Source organism: Lampris incognitus, chromosome 21 (assembly GCF_029633865.1).
Source record: "Lampris incognitus isolate fLamInc1 chromosome 21, fLamInc1.hap2, whole genome shotgun sequence".
Taxonomy (NCBI): domain Eukaryota; kingdom Metazoa; phylum Chordata; class Actinopteri; order Lampriformes; family Lampridae; genus Lampris; species Lampris incognitus.
The window spans coordinates 12,691,217-12,710,362 of NC_079231.1; the positions used below are offsets into that span (position 1 = coordinate 12,691,217).

The 19,146-nt window shown below is 44.6% G+C and overlaps 1 protein-coding gene across 1 annotated transcript; it reads left to right on the forward strand.

The window, feature by feature from the left end:
• Positions 1-1,519: 1,519 nt before the first annotated feature.
• On the forward strand, positions 1,520-10,185 carry stoml2 (stomatin (EPB72)-like 2). Its single transcript, XM_056301018.1, has 10 exons — positions 1,520-1,654; positions 5,089-5,241; positions 5,403-5,502; positions 7,096-7,154; positions 7,280-7,381; positions 7,472-7,606; positions 7,887-8,031; positions 8,482-8,561; positions 8,674-8,802; positions 9,145-10,185. The coding sequence occupies exons 1-10, from the start codon at positions 1,613-1,615 to the stop codon at positions 9,244-9,246; spliced, it is 1,047 nt and encodes a 348-aa protein (XP_056156993.1). The 5' UTR covers positions 1,520-1,612; the 3' UTR covers positions 9,247-10,185.
• Positions 10,186-19,146: the final 8,961 nt, after the last annotated feature.

The window sequence follows — 19,146 nt, forward strand, 5'->3', positions numbered from 1 at the left end:
GTCAATTTACAAGGGCACAGTGACTCTCACCCAATCTGCAGGAATGCTAGGATAACAACAGGTCTAAATAGGATAATTTGGGGCAGATTGGCAGTGCCCTTGCAGAAGAGATGGGAGATATGTGGAATGAGAATTAATCCTAGAGCAGCAGTCCCTGCAGTGGCTCCATGGATGCTTCCATCACCTAAAGTTGATTTGTACTTACTGGAGTTTAAGAAGGGAAGTGATAAGTAAAGTATACTTGGTATATGCTTTCAACAGCTATGTGGAATCAAAGTACAAAGGTTTGTTACAGATGGAACTAAAAAAAAAACTTGAAATGAGAATTACAGGCTTTGGAGCGGCAATCCCAGCAAAGAAGGTAGAAATAAATGCGTGCACATCTAACTTGCTAGGGGTTTATATGGTGGAGATGATGACAGTTTTGGAAGCATTGTAGTGCATGGAAGAAGTTAAACCAGATTAAATCAGATTTGCTGAGATTTTGTTCAGTTCTTGCACATTTAAGATCTTTACACATTCAAGCCGGGGTCAGGATATTTTATATTAAGTCATACAGTCAGTCACAAAAATCATTAATCAGGGTGGTCAGTTTATGTTTGTGTGGGTTGCTGCACATGTTGGGCTGAAGGGGAATGAGAGGGTGGGTGATCTGTCAAAGCAAGCTTTGAGAAAATAATAGATACTGAAATCATGATTCGTACATCAGAAGCCAAATGCATTGTTTTGGGATGAAACAAATCAATTTTGGAAAGAAAAGTGGGATGGAGAGGTGAAGGGGAGACATTTATATCAGATCCAAGAAAAGTATCAAGGTGAATAGAACAGCAAGTGGTAATAAGAGAGAACAGTTAGTAATGGCTAGACTAAGGTTGGGACACTGTGGGCTAGACAAAACACAAAGTAGCTGGGAAACATCAGTCAGGTTTATGTGAGAAATGTCAAGTGGGGGAATCAGTTGAGCATGTTATAATGGTTTGCAGGAAATATGAGGTATACAGAGAGGTGATGAGGTCAGAGCTGAGGGAATTTGGTATGCAGGGATTGTCATTAAAAAAAAGTTCTCGGATGTGCCTGAAGTAGTATATATCAGGGTGTCGTTTACTTTCTTAAAGGAGACAGAAACTTTTTTTTAGGATTTGATTGTTATTATCTATTTTTTTATTATCTGAACCGTTTATCCTGCTCTCAGGGTCGCGGGGATGCTGGAGCCTATTCCAGCAATTGCTGGGCGGCAGGCAGGGAGACACCCTGTGATGGCCTGTCGGCAGGGCCTGGCCAGGCCATCACAGGGCTTGATTGTTAAAAGAGAGAAACTGTGTTTGTTCAGAGTATGAAGCATATATGTTGTAGTACATGAAGGGATGAATTGGTTTGTTTTTTGGGGGTTTTTTTTTTGTTTGTTTGGGGTTTTTTTGTTTTTGGTTTTTTTGTATGATCCACACTCCGGAGCAGATGGTGGCGGTAATGCACCATAAAGTTGGATGCCAACCGCCTTTAAATGCTAAAACGAGGAAGAAGAAGAGGTCGCGCCCCATCAGTTCCAGGCTAATAGCCAACCTTTAAGAGGAGATACAGCTGCCCAGCGCGCTCTGCACTGCGTAAAGACAACATGCTACGGACACTGTGTCGGAGTGGAGGTGCTCTTTTAAAGGTAAGGTGTCCGTGTCCGTTTGGCGCTTGTTAACATGGGCTGTTTTCTTTGGGCATGTGGAAAAACCTAGCCAGCTGGCTAGCATAGCTGGGTTAGTTAGCCTCTCTGGGTAACTCATGGCACTTCGAAGAAAGTTGAATCAGTTCATCTGGACACAGCGTTTATCGACAGAAGCCTTTTATCACTCATCTAAGTGACCTGTCTGTCAATAAACGTTGTGTCCACATGAACCGAGTCAACTTTCTTTCATTTTCATACCTGGATTATTGAGCATACACAAAGACATCATGGCACGTCAGTTAACGGTAGGTGCTGTAGCTAGAAGTCATCTGCAGTGGCGGCTCCTGCCAAATATCTCGATGATTGGGGTGATTGCAAGGTGACCTGTTCAATGGGTAAATAACCTAAGTCAGCTAGCTAACTTGACATTGTCACATTGCACTGTATAATTTTTTTTTCCTGGTCACCTCACGTAACAATACCACCAATAACCACTGGATGGCAACATAAGGCACGGATCGTTCCTTGGGCCACTGTACATAGTGTACAGTATTTGTGAACCGCTACATAGCAGTTCATTGTAAACGTCTTGAATAAAATTATTTTGGCTTTACAATGAACAATCCACTGTGGTCATCAACAGATAAATTGTCTATCAGGCTGCCCTCACAAATACCTTTCAGTGTAAAGAGAGAAGAGACTGCTTTACCATTAATCAAATAGAATTGAGTAAGGTCTTCACTCTCACAATAATCTGATTCAGTCTTCATCAGCTAGCCTTTGAACACTCCACAAAATGTCACACAGTTGACAAGACAGGCTACAATGTGGCGGTTCTTGCTCACCTCATCGTTGTGAGGATGCACAGCTAGCTATCCTGTAGCTCTCGTCCAACTGTGTGGCAATGTTGACCCTCCCAAGAGCTGAAAGTTTCAGGCAACTGTCCATATGCATCTTCAATGTGTCATGCTTTTGCACCTTCTGCGAGAGATGATGCATTTCGGTGACACCCATAGTTGTCCAAGAAACCAGGTGGCTTTATAACAATATAATAGATATGGAAATCCTACATTTTTATAGAAACTTACAAAAGCTGAAATTCTAACTAATTTACATTCGATATTGCCTATTCATAGACTGGAACTTCACGGAGGTACATCTGAATTGTATTTCTGTAGGTTTGCATCTTATGACCTCCTCGTGCGCTTCTGAGCCCAAATAGAGCCTGCACTGCCTTCTATGGTCAGTGCGACACAAGCACAGAGAGGCAGCTTCACAGAGCCAAGTTCCACTTGGTACGGCCGATTCACCTGACCTACATGTCTTTGGACTGTGGGAGGAAACCGGAGCACCCGGGAGAAACCCACACAGACACAGGGAGAACATGCAAACTCCACACAGAGGACGACCCAGGATGACCGCCAAGGTTGGACTACCGGGGGTTCTAACCCAGGACCTTCTTGCTGTGAGGCGACTGCACTACCTACTGCGCCACCGTGCCACAAAGGCAAAATGTCCACCATTGAATTAAGTGCGGACTTCAGCTTTTGAACGTCTCACACCAGATGTGTGTGTGTCAGCCCTGTGATGGCATGGTGGCCTGTCCAGGGTGTCTCCCCCTGCCGCCCAATGACTGTTGGGATAGGCTCCAGCATCCCCGCAACCCTGAGAGCAGGATAAGCAGTTTGGATAATAGATGGATAGATGCATATCCCACAGAAAGTTGTAGCTTCTCAGAAAGTTAATGGTTTGGCATAGAGCTGATTAGATCCACCCCCAGTAACTGAATTTGATTCTAATAGGTAACCAGTAAAATGCTCAATTTCTCACATATATAACAAACCAAATTTTATGAAAATCGGTTCAGAATTAAGTGAGTTAATGTTGATTTTTTTTTTAAGTTAGGTCTGCATCTCTCAACACAAATATTTGTTTACTAGCGGATCTTGAATGCTCCAATATGGCGAATGCACATATGCATAGCGGTGGCATGCATGACGCAGCACTGGCCAATGAGGTATGGCTGGCTGCCCTGGTTACATATGACGAAAACACGTTAGTGCAAGCCCTCCCGGAACCCATAGAGATTGCATTGCAGCGTCTGCAGTTAAATAAAACTGCCTTACCATGAAGGTCTGTCTATCAGAGCTATCTGGGCGATTTTCAACCAGACTGAAATCGCCTCAAAGGGGTGGTACTCAATGGAACACGACTTGACACTGATTGGACAATGATATCCAAACGCAGGACAAACTGTAGAACAGTCGCAGCTCGCGTAACACTGTGGTAGAAACATTTTCTCCCTTTTCCATTTGGTGTTGCATCACCTGATTGCTCTAAGGCATAAACTGCCCATGGCAATGTGTCAGTAAACTGATTCTCTTATGTCCAATAAGCTGGCCAAGCCCTCCGGTTGCAAAACAAGTATATACGAATTAAATCATTTTCAAATCATACATCATATTAGAGTTAGTTGATCTGACAGGTATAGCTAATGTCATGGATATATATACACGTTTGCAAATTTATCAAAGAAGGTTGAATCAGTTCATCTGGATAAAACGTTTATTGACAGATGCGTTTCATCACTCAACTAAGTGACATCTTCAGTCTAAACTGACTGCAGCTATCCCCACCCTTATAAACAATACAGTGCCTAACGACAGAAACCAACGAATATGGGTGTGATCTTTAACTAGAGTTTCAAAGGCCATGTGTACTATTCACAGAGGATAAGGGATTGTTGCAATTACAGCATTGTAAGATGGTGACAGATGTATAATGACCGAAAGCAACGACCAGTTTGATATACAAATATGAGTGTGCCCATTAACTAGAGTTTTGATGGCCATGTATGCCATTTACAAGGGTTGGGGAATAGTTGTAAGATGGCGACAGATGTACTCTTAGCCCCCCCCCCCCCCCCCGGTTTAGGGATGGTTGTTCCCTCTTAACATAGATGGCCTCTTTGAGGAAACCATCGTTCCTCCCTATCAAGGATGTGCACATCCTCATTCCTGAAAGTGTCCACTGGCCTGTAGATGGGTGTAGACTGCTGAGTCACAGGAGACCAAGACTCCGCAGTGTACACCCATCTATAGGTCACACCCATATTTGCATATGAAATTGATCATCGGTTTCTGTCGTTAGGCACTGTATTGTTTATAAGGGGTGGGGATACTTGCAGTCAGTTTGGATTGAAGATGTCAGTTGAGTGATGAAACGTATCTGTCGATAAGATGAACTGATTCAACCTTCTTTGATTTTCTTACCTGGATTATTGAGCATGCATCAAGACGTTTGAAAATTTACTTTATTGATTCCTTCTGTGCAATCACACCAGCCATGAATCTCCTCATCTGACAATACTTGTGAGGGCAAACCCATGAATGGACCTAAAATGCTGACGTTGTCTTAATTCTGTGGCTCTGCAGAATTCCCAGAGGAATGTTCCCCGGCTGTGGGTAACTCCAGCACAGCAGCGATGGGCCTCAAGCTTGCCCATGAACACTGTGGTCCTGTTTGTGCCACAGCAAGAAGCCTGGGTGATTGAGAGGATGGGTCGCTTTCATCGGATCTTAGAGCCGGTGATTCCCTTGTCATCTCACCTGTTTGTCATCTATCTATCCATCTATCTATCAATCTCTCTATCTATCTATCAAGACAGAGCAACATTTCCTTAATTTCTTATTCAAATCCTGACATTTTTGCTTTGATTAATCTTCACCCCCCCTCATACCTCTGCCAGGGATTGAACTTCCTGATTCCTATATTTGACCGAATTCGTTACGTGCAGAGTCTCAAAGAGATTGTAATTGATATCCCAGAACAGTCAGCAGTTTCTCTAGGTGAGTAACACCATGTTTTCCCATTACATATAGCAACATATGCATAGTAGTAGTAGTAGATATCTACATATGCAACCTATAGCTTTGGATAAGCTATATGTTTATATCCAATGGCAAGGGAGTGCAAGTTGTTGTGTTAAAGCTGCTACAAGGAATTTGGGATTGATGCTGACATTGCGCCGCTGTGGACACAAGTGGTAGTGTTTGGCAGAAAAAAAACCTCATTGGTGCAAAGATCACCATTCAGCCTTGTGGTAGCTCGTGCCTTTTGTTTTGAAGAATGCAGTGAGAGATGTAGTGGTGTTTTGGAAAAGCAGCTGTTTGCAAGATGCACAGTGATGATGTAATGTGTATCCGATTGTGGCTATGTATCACATCTGTGTGCCGTAAATCGTTTGTCATATTTCACTGGGAATCCGGCCTGAGACCAGCATTTGGAATTATTTCATAACAATATACTCTTTCTAACATTCTCATTTGCTTTTGTCGCTCATATAGAGGTGTCCAAATTTAATAGACTTTTAATCAGTGATGAACTCTTCGTAGCAGCTTTAAATTTGTTTGATAATTTTTTTTTGTCAGCTTGCTTGAAGGCTAAAGCCCCCAGCTGACTACACAATTGTTCTTATTGTATCAGACTGAAAAGTCAACTCATTGCACACTTAATGACTGAAATTTGCAGATAGTCTGCAAATCTTAGTGGTGCACATGTTTGACATTTTTTTACAGTTGACCAGCTTCACACCACACAAGCACATTCAGACTCATCGTCATTTGAGTCGTTAAAATCAAAGGATGGCTCCGACTGGTCAAAGTGTCGGTCAGGGGTGAGAGATTTGAGTCTTAAACCCCCACACATTGTCAGGCGTGTGCCAACCGTCCATGGTGACGTGCCCTATTTTCCATGGACCAGTGCCTACTCTCCATATTCTTGAAAATCAGTTGTCATAGCCAAAGTCGTGGTTGTGACTGGGCTTTACGTCATCGATTGCCTTCTCAGCTTTGCAAAGGTTACGTTACATTTGACAGTGCAATAAGTCATGGTTTGCAAAGGCAAGAATAAAAATGTATAAGGATTTATCTTGTTTACCATTGAAGCTACTTGTGCTGGTCACATGACACGTTATGTGATCATCGCACCCTGTCTAAATTAATGGCATTAGCTTAAGTTTGACCAACGATGCTTTACTTGCATGGCATAGTCCAATATGCTCCTAATAGCGCGCAATGCTAATTTTGGCCAGCAGGTGTCACAGTTTCCCCCTGTGTATGATATTGCTTTGGGCAAGGAATGTGGGGGATTCTTTCTACCGTGGGGATGGCACCAGACCTCAGACTTTACAATGACTGGGCAAACCATGTGTGTGTTTATTTCGTCAAACACTTAAGACGTGAGCAGTAATGCTGAATGAGTTTCACTTTTATGTAAAAAACTGCTGTCATTTTTAAAAATGTCTTATTGATTGCTTTTGTACAAAACAGTCACTTGTAAGCTATTAGTTTGCATATTTATGTTTCCTTGTTTAAATAAATTCTAGGCTAAGCAAATACATTTTTACAGTTGAATCAACTGATGTTTGTTTTTGTGCACAGATAATGTTACACTGCAGATTGATGGAGTCCTTTTCCTAAGGATCTTGGATCCTTTTAAGGTTTGTTGGCAAGAGTTAGAGTTCTTCAAAATGCTGGACGTAACATGCACCATACTCTCCTATTCACCAAGTCACTGTGATTTGAATGAACTTCCTAAAAGCTGGTCCATCCTGTTTCTTCCCAGGCTAGTTATGGTGTGGAGGATCCAGAGTATGCAGTAACACAGCTGGCACAGACCACGATGCGTTCAGAGTTGGGCAAACTCACACTGGACAAAGTCTTCAGGGTAAGAGACAGCTGTCCTGTTCAGCATGTCATCGTTGTGTTTCAATGAGAAGTCCTCTAATCTTGCTGACCCCCCCCCCCCGATTTCAAGGAAAGGGAATCCCTAAATTCCAACATAGTTGACTCCATCAACCAAGCATCCGACGAGTGGGGGATCCGCTGCCTGCGTTATGAAATCAAAGATATTCAAGTTCCACCTCGTGTCAAAGAATCTATGCAAATGCAGGTAAGTCAAGTCTTCGAAGTTAATGATGGCACTCCATAACAAGGAGGAAGTATTAATTATGCAAAGTGATGTATATATACTGTTGGAATTATTGTTAGTCTAAACTCTCTTATTTTACAGGTTCACAAGATAATTTGAGTAGTAACACACAAGCGGTTTAAATAAGGGACTGATGTCTAAAAACCAAATGCCACAGAGCATTATTTCTGTGATTTCTCAGTGGGTCCGAGGTAGCAGCACCCCACGTCCATGTGTCTTTTACTTTTTTTGATCTGTGTAGGTGGAGGCCGAGCGCAAGAAGAGAGCTACAGTGCTGGAGTCTGAGGGAGCAAGGGAAGCAGCCATCAATGTTGCTGAGGGTTGTAAGCAATCTCAGATCTTGGCCTCTGAGGGAGTAAAAGCCGAGCAGATAAACAAAGCAGCTGGTGGGTGAATTTTTTTCGTCTTTCTCAATAAACATTTGATTCAGAGGAAAACCAAAATCAGTTAGGATTAATCTTGGATGACTGCGCTTTGGAAAATATCCGGTGTTTGAGCAAAGGTGTGTATTTGAACTCTGCCAGATAAGCTTTTCTGACACACACCTCTTTGGCTGGGATCGCACAGCCATATTTGAACAAAGCTGATTAGATGTTCATTATCTTCTGATTTACATTTCCATGGCAAATTTGAAGTGTTGAGGAAATGTTGATCACAAAACAGCAGAACCACACACCATCGGCTATTGAGTAGACCGAATCCAATGCCAGCAACCGCCAGAGGGAAACACAGCTGTAATGGAGTGATCCAGCAGTAACGGCTTTGTTTAAATGAATGAACTTCCATTAGAGCCTAATACATAAAGTGTGATCCTAGCCTTTCTGTCTTGCCTCTAGGTGAAGCCCAAGCTTTATTGTCTGTCGCAGAGGCCAAAGCCAAAGCCATTTGCCTTCTGTCTAATGCCCTAGCTGAACAGGTAATGAGGATTTAACTGCTTCAATAATTAATGCTTGTAAAATCCCAGGAACAGGGACATTGTTTTGGAATGCTGACGTCAGTCGAATCATGTTGTGACTGTTTTTGGACAGAACGGAAACGCGGCGGCCTCCCTGAGTGTGGCTGAACAGTACGTGTCTGCTTTCTCCAACCTTGCCAAACAGTCCAACACCGTCCTTCTACCTTCCAATGCGGGGGACATCAATGGAATGGTTGCACAGGTGCGTGTCCATGCAGAACTTGTTGCAACACATTTGCCTTTTTCAGAATTTGGCAAAAGAAACCTCTTCTTTTTCATTTTCACTATTATAGATATCACAAGTTTATGAGCTTAAGAAGAACTTAACATTGTTAACAAGTCCAGGGTAATTATTCTTAGTGGCAGTTACAATGTAACGACTTTATGAAAAAGACAAAAAATCACACAACCTGCAAAAGCATGTCTGTTTGCAAAACCTTGATGACAGAATATTGTAAACCGCTTTCTCTTTCTCTTCATGTGAACGACTAGTTTTCTTTGTCTGTACAAGTAACCGGCTCCCATGTTATTATCCTGCCCTCAGGCCATGAGCATTTACGGTACGCTAGCCAAGCAAAGGCCAACAGTGCAGAACACTATGCCTGAGACGGCGGTGGAGGAAAAGAGTGAAGAAGTGGCCCAGTAGCAGGACACCCTAAAGTACTCTAAGCCTTAACAGACACAGGATTAGATCAGAAGGAAGCATTATAAGACTGGGGTCTCATGGCTAGCTGTTTGAGACCTGTCAATTTCTGGTGCAAAGGACACATATTACAGTATCTGCTGCGGAGAACAGGATGTTGACACTGAAGGACGGGGTGGGTTCTTGATAAACTGAAGGAATGAAGCCTTGGAGGTCTTGGGACATAATGTTCTGCTATTAAATGGGGCAAAAGCAACATAGAATAGACCTTCTCTGTTTAAAAGGATATCAGCTGTCGGTAATGTGTACCGTTGTGAATGTTATCGTTTTGTTTTTCTTAATGTGATTTCAATACATCTGATAGAATGAGGGGAACACCAAGCAGTGCGGCATCTGGACACTGCTTGGCGTCCTCCTCACCACATTCTTAATATATCTTACAATTCCATTATGATTCTGTTATGCTCTTTCTATGTTGTATTCTGTAAACTGTGTACACACAACATCTGTCCGTCGTGGGAGAGAGATCCCTCATCTGTTGCTCTCCCTGAAGTTTCTTCCTATTTTTTCTCTCTGTTAAAGTTTTTTTTTGGGGGGGGGGGGGTTGTTCCTTATCTGATGCAAGGGACTAAGGACAGGCTGTTGTATGCTGTAGAGCCCCCTGAGGCGAATCTGTGATATTGGGTTATACAAATAAAATTGACTTGACAGTTGTATGTGAATGACTTGTCAGTTTTTTTTTTTCATTATTATTATTGGACTAAATCTAAATCCACCCATGATGAAACAGACCCATGGTATTTGGGGAAAACCTGTTGGTTGTGGAGGACAGGATGAAACAAGATCCTGGGGACTAATGGGTTTGTGGACTTTTGTGGGGTCACTTATTGTTGGGGGTTTACATTTGGCACTGGACAAAAAAATAATAAATTGGTTGTTATAGGTGAACTTTGTCATGGATGATTTTTTTTTTAGACTATATTAGGGTTTGTCTTACTCTACATTAAAATTTTACAGCTACTTCGAAAAAGGTTGGCCATTTCTATTAAACCGAGATGTACCCCAAAACTTCACGTGGTGGGCTTCTTCATACAAGCATTTGGAATCAGATATTTCAATCGTACTTTCTTCCAGTAGTTTGTTTATTTTAAGCAAAAACGAGTTTTGGAGGACATGAAACGGATCATTCACATTTGTACTGATGTACAACGTGTCCCCATACCAGCCGCACAGTGTTAAAACCGATTCCTTTTTCTTGAGTTGGGCCCCCGGCTCAGTTTCATTCAGACAGTTGTACTTTGTGTTCCACGTCACCCTCCCGCCTCTGAACACCACTTCTTGACACACAATTATTGCTGCAACATACATGAATAGAGTAAGAGTCACAGGCCAATGTTAGCATTCGCATATTCAAACCTACTGAAGATACTTAAGTAGGTTTACTAGCCTACACAAAAATGTTCTGCGATGTGACTACTGACTCTGCACTGAGACCTGTAACTAATCCGCGGGTCATACTACTGAAGCAAGCAGTACACGTCTTTTCAGAAAGCGATATTGGCAGTCATTCCCCAATTTCACCTGATCTTCGCTTCGGGCTAGCGAAATAGACAGAATTCTTCTCCACGATAACTGATGGTCTCAACAGAGTCGTCTGTTTTTTTTTAACCCCCTTTTTCTCCTCAGTTGTGCTTGGCCAATTACTCCACTCTTCTGAGCCATCCTGGTCGCTGCTCCACCCCCTCTGCCGAGCCGGGGAGGGCTGCAGACTACCACATGCCTCCTCCGATACATGTGGAGTCGCCAGCTGCTTCTTTTCCCCTGACAGTGAGGAGTTTCGCCAGGGGGACATAGCATGTGGGAGGATCACACTATTCTCCCCAGTTCCCCCTCCTCCCTGAACAGGTGCCCAGACCGACCAGAGGAGGCGCTATTACAGCGACCAGGACACATCCGGCTTCCCACCCACAGACACGTCCAATTGTGTCTGTAGGGACGCTCGACCAAGCCGAAGGCAACACGGAGGTTCGAACCGGCAGTCCCCGTGTTGGTATGCAATGGAATAGACCGCTACGCTACCCGTACGCCTCAGATTCATCTTTCTTGTTCGAATCCCCCTGTTACCTCCGGCTTGCTCAGGCGTCCCTACAGACGCAATTGGCTGTGTCTGCGGGAAGCCGGATGTGGGTCTGTGTCCTGGTCATTGCACTAGCGCCTCCTCTGGTCGGTCAGGTCGCCTGTTCGGGGGGAAGGGGGAACTGGGGGGAATAGCGTTATCCTCCTACGTGCTATGTCCCCCTGGTGAAACTCCTCACTGTTAGGTGAAAAGAAGCTGCTGGCGACTCCACATATATCGGAGGAAGCATGCGGTAGTCGGCAGCCCTCCCCGGATCGGAGAGAGGGGGTGGAGCAGAGATCGGGACGGCTCGGAAGAGTGGGTTAATTGGTCAGATACAACTGGGGAGAAAAACGGGGGGGGGGGGATTCGTCTTTCTTGTTGATTTTTACTGAACAGCTAGCCTGAAGAGCTGGTGTGTGGTGAAGGGAAAGCACAGTTCTTCTCTCACTCACCCTGTTCTATCTCTTGCAAACGAGAGAGAAAACTTCCCCGAGTGTGTCTCCATTTGACCGTATTGCTAACTGTCATCATTATGGTCACAGCTATGTGCTAAGGAGGCTGTCCCTTTGCAAACTACAACTTGGAGTTAGCTGACTTGTATGGATGGATAGACAGATATTTTGCAAAATGCCATCTACAGCTAGACTAAAGTCTTTCCTTGAAATTAGGTTTTAGGTTATGACTGAAATGAAGGTGTGGGGGGGGGTCTGAATTTTAATAAATCCATTAGCGGGACCTGGACCGCCTCCACAGCTCTATGGTGTCTCTTATCAGGATTTAACCCTTCAAATCCTGTGAGAGACACTGCAGTTGTATGGTTTCCCTCCCTTCCAACTCGCCACAGAACCGTTTTACTTCAACTATGCCACGGTTTGATTTCTTTGCTGTGAAATTCCTCATGTGGGCCTTCACATGCTAAACCTGCCTGTGTTTCCACAGACCTTGCATCTTTATCTGACCTGCTTGCACTGTAGAGCTGAGCGCCACCTAGGTATAACTTGGATAATCACAGATGGATGATAGACAACCCTAGTTTTACAGGATGAATGAACTTAATGACATAATTAAAGGTGGTAACAAATTGTCAGCAAACAGCTTACTGAAGGCTTCCAATGGGGCAGTATTAAAATATCTTGCATGTTAAGCAAACATAAACAGATTTAGAATGAATGACACTTTGTGCATTGAGCCCCTTCAACTTTTTAATGACCGAAAACAAAATATTTCTAAAAATCTCCACTGTATTGTCCTTTAGGACTGTTAAACATCAGAGTATTGGAGACTTTTTTGCATCTGTGTTGCTATAACAGTGATAATAATAGTGATAAATTAGTAGTAGTATGTCTTTGAATGACTTTTCATACAGACAGCTTGCTGTAATCTTACTTTAAAACTGTCCTTACTGTGACATTATGCTTCACATTTCTTCGGAAGCTCGATTCAAATTTCATATTATGACAAGTTGTATTATCACAAAGCTCTGTTTACTCATCTCCTGGGTCTCTGAGATATGCATACCAGAAACTAGCGACTATTTCCTCCTCCTATTCAGTCTTGGGCCATATGTGTAGTCATGAATGAGGCGCTGATTTAATGCTTATCTGAGTCTGCCATATTCTCTGTATGGTGAATGTAGGGATGTGAAAGGCTGCTTAGACTTCTTGCTTACTTAATACAATTTTCTATATTTTGAAATAGGTTGTGTGTTCTTGCCTATAGTCTTCTCTCTATATCACCATCAATTTTAATAAGTGCGATTGATTGGTCATACAAACTAATCACAAGGAATGTCTTGATGCATGCTCAATAATCCAGGTAAGAAAATCCAATAAGGTTGAATCAGTTCATCTGGACACAACATTTATTGACAGATATGTTTCATCATTCATCTAAGTGACCTCTTCAGTCTCAACTGACTGCAGGTGTCCCCACCCTTATAAACAATACAGTGGCATAATGACCCAAACCAGTGACAAATATACAAATATGAGCGTGACCATTAACTAGAGTTACAATGGCCATGTGTACTATTCACAGAGGATTTGGGAGTGGTTGCAATCACAGCATTTTAAGATTGCGAGAGATGTACTCTTAGCCCCCCCCCCCCGCCCCGTTCAGGGATGGTCATTCCCTCTTCACATAGGCGGCCTCTCTGACTCCCCGTTCAAATCAAGAGTTCCTCACTATACGTCCGCGGTGGCGTAGCGGTCCAAGCATCGGCTTGGTGTCGATGCAGTTGCCCACTGGGGACTGGGGTTCGCGCCCCGGTCTCGTCAGATCCGACTATGGCCGGACTCGATGAAGCAGCAATCATTGGCAACGCTGTCTTCGGGAGGGGGGCGGAGTCGGCTTGTGTTCGTCATGTGAATGCGTCTCTGTGTGTGTCGGAAAAACAGTGGTTCGGCTTGGATTCGCCTTGTCACGAAAGTGGGGAGGCGCTTTCCTTCGAGACTGCCGGCCGGAGAGATGCAGTTGGCGAACGCATGCAATACGAGGGTGGGTGTTTGAATTAAAATAGGGATCAATTGGCCACTAAATTGGGAGAAAAAAGGGAAAAATCAGAAATAAATTAAAAAAAAAAAAAAAAAAAGAGTTCCTCACTATAACATCTTCATCCTTGAAAGAGTGGCCACTGGCCAGTAGATGGGTGTAGACCTCATCCTTGAAAGAGTGGCCACTGGCAGGTAGATGGGTGTAGACTGTGGAGTCCTGGCCAGGACTCCATCCATGTCCACCTATGTTAAGAGGGAACAACCATCCCTGAACCGAGGGGGGGGGGGCTAAGAGTACATCTGTCGCCCTCTTACAATGCTGTGATTGCAAACATTCCCAAATCCTCTGTGAATAGTACACATGGCCATTGAAACTCTCGTTAATGAGGTGTCTGGGTGGCATGGCGGTCTATTCCATTGCCTACCAACACAGGGCTCTCCGGTTCGAATACCCATGTTACCTGCGGCTTGGTCGGGTGTCCCTACAGACACAATTGGCCGTGTCTGTGGGTGGGAAGCCGGCTGTGGGTATGTGTCCTGGTAGCTGAACTAGCGCTCCCTCTGGTCGGTCGGGGCGCCTGGCCGGGGGGAAGGGGGAACTGGGGGGAATAGAATGATCCTCCCACATGCTACGTCCCCCTGGTGAAACTCCTCACTGTCAGGTGAAAAGAAGCGGCCTGCGACTCCACGTGCATCAGAGGAGGCATGTGGTAGTCTGCAGCCCTCCCCGGATCGGCAGAGGGGGTGGAGCAGGGACCGGGATGGCTCAGAAGAGTGGGGTAATTGGCCAAGTACAACTGGGGAGAAAAAGGGGGGGGACACCCCCCCCAAAAAAGAAACTCTAGGTAATGGTCAAGGCATTTTGCAAATGAAACCGGTCATTGGTTTCGGTCGTTATGCCACTGTGTTGCCTATAAGGGTGGGGGTACCTGCAGTCAGTTGAGACTGAAGAGGTCACTTAGATGAGTGATGAAAAGTATCTGTCAGTAAACATATCCAGATGAACTGATTCAACCTTCTTTGGTAATCATATGGAAGGCCCACAGAAACAAGCGTCCTCATGAAATCAGGTTATATAGCCTGTAATGGCATTTATATGTATGACTCGACCGACAAGCCACATCCTGTCTCCTGGTAATTAATCATAATACAAGAGACTACGATCTCAATGAGCACAACATTAAAGCGACCATAAACGGCGCGACTGCATAGTTTGAAATGCCATCCTTGTAATCAGCTGCCCGGCCCATGACTCTCAACAAACACTGATCCATTAGTACGAGTCGTGCCCCACAAAGACCTCGGCTGTTTGCTCAGTGCAGAGACTTTGAGTTATGAATGCAACCGAACAGTTTCCATGCTCCCACTGGCAGTGATGTCAGACTATCAAACATATGAGCAGCAGACACGTGTGTAAGGATAAACTACGGATGGGTCTATTTTGCAACTTACTCTGTTATTAATGCAAAAACATAGCAATTGTGTTGAATTAACGAATTATAGCCAAGGGTTAGCAACTTGAACCATGAAAGTTAGAAGTTTCTAACCGTTTCCGAGCTCACAATGGGGGATTTCTTTTTTTGTTGTTGTCATCTTACAGTCCATCACAGCCATTTTCCCCATAGACTTTTTTTTTTACAAGGGCAATGCTTTTCATCTATGTCATGCCGAGGCAAGCGGCATATTTCCAAATACTGTTTATATTTCCACAACTATGTCATTCACACAAACTAGCAGTCTTTTGCAGCCAAAAGCTCTTGTTCATCCCCGCTGATACAGCATGCTATGGAAAATGAAATTATGTGATATGAAACTGTACTCTGCTCTGGTTTAAACAACAGCAACAAGAAACGGGTCCAAAAAGTATCCCGGACTTCATCCAATAATCGGTTTACATTCAGGGGGGGACAAAAGGAAATGACGGTGAAGCAGATGTGATACTTGATATCTTAGAAGCTTTGCTTTAATTTTGTTATAAATAACCAAATGCACGAGCTGCTGGTTTGGAGTTTTTCTCGAGACTGGATGCTACAGCTCGTGTGTTGGAGCTCTTTCTGTCGTCGCCCATGAAAGGCTGCGGCTGCAAAGACCGAGTCTGGCACTGTGCTTCACTTTGATCAAAACCGTGTTGTTCAGAGATTTTGGTCTCAGGGGGAGATAATTCAGTTTGTGTGTGTGTGCGTGTGTGTCTTTAGGGAGTATCATGGAAAAGTCGATTTTGCATGAGGTTTATCAACATTTTTAATCAAGAGGTCTGACGTCCGTTGAGGCCAAATCCCCTAAAAACAGAAATGGAAACACCCGACTCCATTAGACAGGCTCATTTTGGGGCAAATCATCACATGTTGCCCTGTCTGAAAAAAACTTTTGCCCTCATCAGGTCTGCTGGTTATTTGGTACTTTTCCCTCAACCTTACCTACAAGGATAAAAGGGACTCATAGTGTATAATCAGGCCGATCAATAGGCCTCTAGTTCTTTATACGGGCTACTTGGTCAGCACCGTAGACCCATAGCTCACAGAGAGTAGCCTGCGACTCTGGACCAGGAAGTGTTCCCTCTATCATCTCTAATTCTATCTGCAGAGTTTCGTTCACAGGATGAAATGGAGAAAGCAATGAATGGAATGTGGAATTTGGTTACGCGGATTTCAACACATAAAGCGCATGCAAGCAGACACTTGCCACTGAGTGCATGAGTGTGCATGAGTGTGTGTGTGTATATATGTCTTCAATCCCTGGAATGGCTCACTGTGATTGGCCAAAAAATCGGATGTTTTTTCCACGCAGGCATTTCCCAGACACACCCCCCCCCCTCTCTTAGCGTATGCCCTGGCCCTAACTCATCGTCTGTCTCTTCTTGCTACTCTTTCTCTCGGGGCATCTAGTTTGCCTGTAGTGTGTGTTACGGTTGTCAGTATCACGTCGCCCTCAGACTGACAAGATGCCATTAAAAGACAAATAAAGCAGTTTGCCACAGTGTGTATGGCTCTTCTGTTCAACTCTCCTTCACCCAGAATACTCCCACTCCCGTGAAACACACACAGGCAACGCAGTCAAGTGTGTGTATGTGTGTGTGTGTGTGTGTGTGTGCGCGCACACCCACAAGTGAGAGAGTCTGAGAGAGAGTGTGAAGGTGTTATGTGTGTGTGCGCACCCACATGTGAGACCAAGAGTGGTGTGTGTGTGTGTGTGTGTGTGTGTCTGTGTGTCTGTGTGTCTGTGTGTGTCTGTGCGCCCACATGTGTGAGAGAGAGAGAGAGAGAGTGAATGTGTATTTGTGTGTTTGTGCGGACCCACATGTGAGAGCGAGAGAGAGTGTATGTGTGTGTGTGTTTATCTTTTCCACACAGACCACCCACACACACAAACACACTATGCGGTAAGAATGAAACTTGGAAAGGAACGTACACTGGCATAGGGTATAGAAAGTGGTGGATAAGAGGAGAAAAGAGATATGCAATCAACCCCAGATTCCGACAAAGGTGCAATACAACAAACAACAAAAAAACCTGTGGAAACTTTTAATTACATCTTTAAATGTCATAGCTGTCTGATTGCTCCGGGAGGAGTGTGACTAATTGCATTACGCTTTTCTTCTCCATTCACACACACACACACACACACACTTCGACTGAGCTCAGTGAGGTGAACATTATTAAAAGGAGATCAAGGCAGAAACGAGGGGGATGGGAAGATGTAAAGCACAAACGGGTAGATTGATAGATAGAATGGAAGGGGGGGGCGAGGGTGAGAGAGACAGCTAAGACATGAACACCTCGTAAAAAGGCACTCAGGGCTGCAGTTTGGGAATTCACAGACCGATTTATCCATTCACCGCTACCAGACACGCACGCACGCACGCACGCACGCACACACACACACTCGCCTTTTAAAGTAATTAGGAAAGGGTAGAGGCTCATGAGGGGAAGATGATGAATGTGTGAGGAACGCGAGGGATGAAAGAGTGAAAGGAAAGGGAGTATATATACCATTTTAGTAAGCTATAAAGTTGTGTTTTTTTGCTGGGAGAAGGAAGGTGTGTGCCAACCGCTGCCTTTCTGGCAACAATTAAAAACCACAAAAAAATCCCCGTATGAGTAGCTACCGTGAAAGTGGGACACTTTCTGAATTTGAATCGTGACCCCCCCACCCCCACCACTCCCCACCCCAGGGGCAATAAAAACAGGATGGCTGACTCCTTCCCAAAGGATGTAATGACCTTAACTAACGCAGCGTTTCTTTCCACGTGTCAAACTAGTCAAACTGCCCTTTATTTTGCAATCCGCGACACTTTGTTATTACAACAGTCACGGGAACGGGAGACGCATTTTCCCGCAAAACAACAAAACAAAAACGCAGTGAGTTGCAAAAGCACTTTCATCACGCCACACGGGGGGAAAAAAATAAAATAAAATAAAAAAAATCACGTTGGCTATTTCCACTGGAAAAGTCACGCGGGCGTATGGCGACACGAGTTGCATTGAGAGGAAGCAGGGCACGAAGAGGCATTGTCTCCTGCAGCAAGACACCACACGGTGCGCGACGAGACGAGACGAGACGAGGAGGAGGAGGAGGAAGAGGAGGAGGAAGAGAAGTAGTACAATCAGTTGCCACGCACCTTTTATGCTTGCCTGCGGCGGAGCCTTCACTCCGCCAAAGCGGGACACACACTTATTTTGGTGCCGTTCACGCGACGGGACAGTAAGTAGGACGCGTGCGCCTTCTTTCGGGAGTCGTCCGCGGGACGTTGCAGACCGGTCTGCGCGACTGGCTCGTTCACGTCCTGGGACGTCGCGGACGAAAGTTTCGTCTTTTCTGCACATGCAAATTGCTTCTGTTGTGGTTTAAAGACTCTCCCTCTTCTGTCTGTGATGCGTCGCGGAGGGCGCTGCCTGCGGGACAGACGAGTCATGTCAGGCATAGACAGATTGCGATAGCCTTCCTGCCTACCGATCAAATCTCATAATTGTTTTAGAGAGAGGGGGGAGAGGGGGGGGCGAGAGAGAGAATTTGCGTCTTTGCCGGTGGCTCGAGACACTAAGTGAGGAAGAGGCGATGAAGAAGGGAGTGACCGAGTGAAAAGATCGAGGAGAAAGAGGAAGAGGGCAGCACTTTCTAAAGTGGATATATAAGTATATATATATTTAAAGAATCGGGGGTGATGCAAGACAGACTGATGGTATGACGACACGCCGGAGAGGGAGAGAGGGAGAGAGGGGACGTCAAGAGTTAAATATTCTGGCAAAGACGCGAATGAATGGATGAGGGAGAGAAGGCGAGAGACTTCACCTC

Coding starts and splice junctions, on each gene's coding strand:
- stoml2 (XM_056301018.1), top strand. CDS start 1,613: ATGCTACGGACACTGTGTCGGAGTGGAGGTGCTCTTTTAAAG. Junction 7,155..7,279: donor GGATCTTGGATCCTTTTAAG/GTTTGTTGGCAA, acceptor GTTTCTTCCCAG/GCTAGTTATGGTGTGGAGGA. Junction 8,803..9,144: donor TCAATGGAATGGTTGCACAG/GTGCGTGTCCAT, acceptor TCCTGCCCTCAG/GCCATGAGCATTTACGGTAC.